The 2,051-nt window shown below is 39.7% G+C and overlaps 1 protein-coding gene across 1 annotated transcript; it reads right to left on the bottom strand.

Annotated features, from left to right (window-relative positions):
* Positions 1-1,228: 1,228 nt before the first annotated feature.
* Positions 1,229-1,735, bottom strand: LOC135218839 (putative nuclease HARBI1). Its single transcript, XM_064255287.1, has one exon. It carries the CDS (start codon positions 1,733-1,735, stop codon positions 1,229-1,231), a length of 507 nt encoding a protein of 168 aa, XP_064111357.1.
* Between the last annotated feature and the right edge of the window lie 316 nt (positions 1,736-2,051).

Raw genomic sequence — 2,051 nt, forward strand, 5'->3', positions numbered from 1 at the left:
ACAGGATATCTAACATAAAATATGGTATATGAAACATGAAATAAATAGAACTCGGAAAATAACTTGAACTATAAAATGAAATGCATCATGAAATAAATATGGCCATCAAATGATATAACAACATACAAGGTAAAGAACAATAATGTAATATTGAGAACATGATCAAATGAACATGAACACATACAAATGATAATGAAACAATAATTAACATTGACTGGACATGGTTATTAACAGGGGAACAATGAAAAATCAGTTACAGACTAAAGACATATTGACCTCAGTTGATAATATATGATATTTGCAATATCAGTTGAAAATGTTAAGATATATACCAAGTCCCAATTTCATTTTCTTACATTCTATGCTTTTCATGTTCATTTTCTTACATTCTGTGATTTTCTTGTTTTTTTTTAACTTACATTCTATGCTTGTGTTCATTTTCTTACATTCTGTGCTTTTCTTGTTTTTTTACTTACATTCTATGCTTTTCATGTTCATTTTCTTACTTTTTATGCTTTTCAAGTTCATTTTCTTACATTCTATGCTTTCCATGTTCATTTTCTTACTTTCTATGCTTTTCATGTTCATTTTCTTACATTCTATGCTTTTCATGTTTGTTTAGTATAAGTATTTGTGTTATTTCCACCATTTGCTTCTCATTTGTCTCATTATTATGAATTATGTTATTATTACATTCAGTTAATTATTTTCCAGCATCATTTTATATATGTACCAATCATCATTCCAATATTCTTTATTGCATTAATATTGTTATTAGTTCTTAGGACAATACAAAAAGTATGGGAGTATAAATAATGAAAAATACATCATGATCTTTATTTACAATTATGTATATTGGTTGGGTTATGTTTTATTACAGGGTTCTTTGGGTCCTCTAGTCGTCAGTAGCTGGTCGTCCTCGAGAAAACACCATTCGCTTTTGCCATTCCACTGCGCCTGCATCCGATGAGTAGTACTGGGCCAGGTAATCTCTGACTGCCTTCGTTTGACGTGTGTAGTTCGGTCCCCTTCTTGCCATGAGTTGTTCCATGAGGTTCAGCGACTCCTGCCTCCAAGTACCTGGTACGACGTTATGGTGTTGGTCCTCATGGTCGACGTCGGTGCCAGCACATGGGTAGCATTGCAGTGCCAGGTTGTGCATGACATATGCGCACAAAGATATCTTCTTGCACACCTGTACATCCTGTTGCATCGTCGTCCCGAAGACTCACCATCTCATCTGCAGCAGGCCAAATGCATTTTCCACCACACAATGAGCGTGAGATAATCTGTAGCTGTATAGTCGTTCGGTGGGATCTTGTAATTGGTGGGAGTAGGGCCTCATCATCCACGACTTGAGAGCGAAGGCATCGTCAGCGACTATGTGGAAGGGGATGGGTTCGTCGTCGTTGGGCAGATTTCTGTTTTTTTGGAGTCCTGCTCGGTTGTTTGTGATGGCCCTGGCCAGGTTGCACTTCTGCCAGGTTCCTCCATCCCCAGCACCTCCTTCTGCACCGACGTCGACGAACAGGAACTTGTACTTTGCATCGGAGAGGTCCATGAGTACGATGCTGTGGAACTTCTTATAAATGAAGTACAGTGATCCTCCACCTTTGGGTTTCTTGATTGCGATGTGCTTCCCATCCAGGGCTTCCACACAATTGAAGTGTTTCCACTTTGAGGTGAATCGTTTTGCTACGTCGTTCCATTCTTCTGGTGTCTTGGGGCACTTCATCACTTCTGGTTTGTATGTGTCGATAATGGCTTGGCAGACTAATGGGATAAACCGGCATATGGAACACTTGGAGACTCTGAAGCTGTATTAGAGCTCTGCTGGTATAGTCGTTCCCATTTGCCAGGTGGCGGAGAGTGACAGCCAACTTGAGTCCCACCTCTTGTGCAAGCCGTATTTTCGTGTCCTTCTTCAAAATGGGCGTCAGCCTTTTGACCGTCTCCTCGAACAATTCAGGGTAGATGTGTAGAAAGTTCTTGTGTCCTTTGCTGTCCTCCTTGTTCAGTTCTTTTAGTAGCTGGTCGTAGTCTCCATGTAG

Source organism: Macrobrachium nipponense, chromosome 1 (genome assembly GCF_015104395.2).
Source record: "Macrobrachium nipponense isolate FS-2020 chromosome 1, ASM1510439v2, whole genome shotgun sequence".
Lineage (NCBI taxonomy): Eukaryota > Metazoa > Arthropoda > Malacostraca > Decapoda > Palaemonidae > Macrobrachium > Macrobrachium nipponense.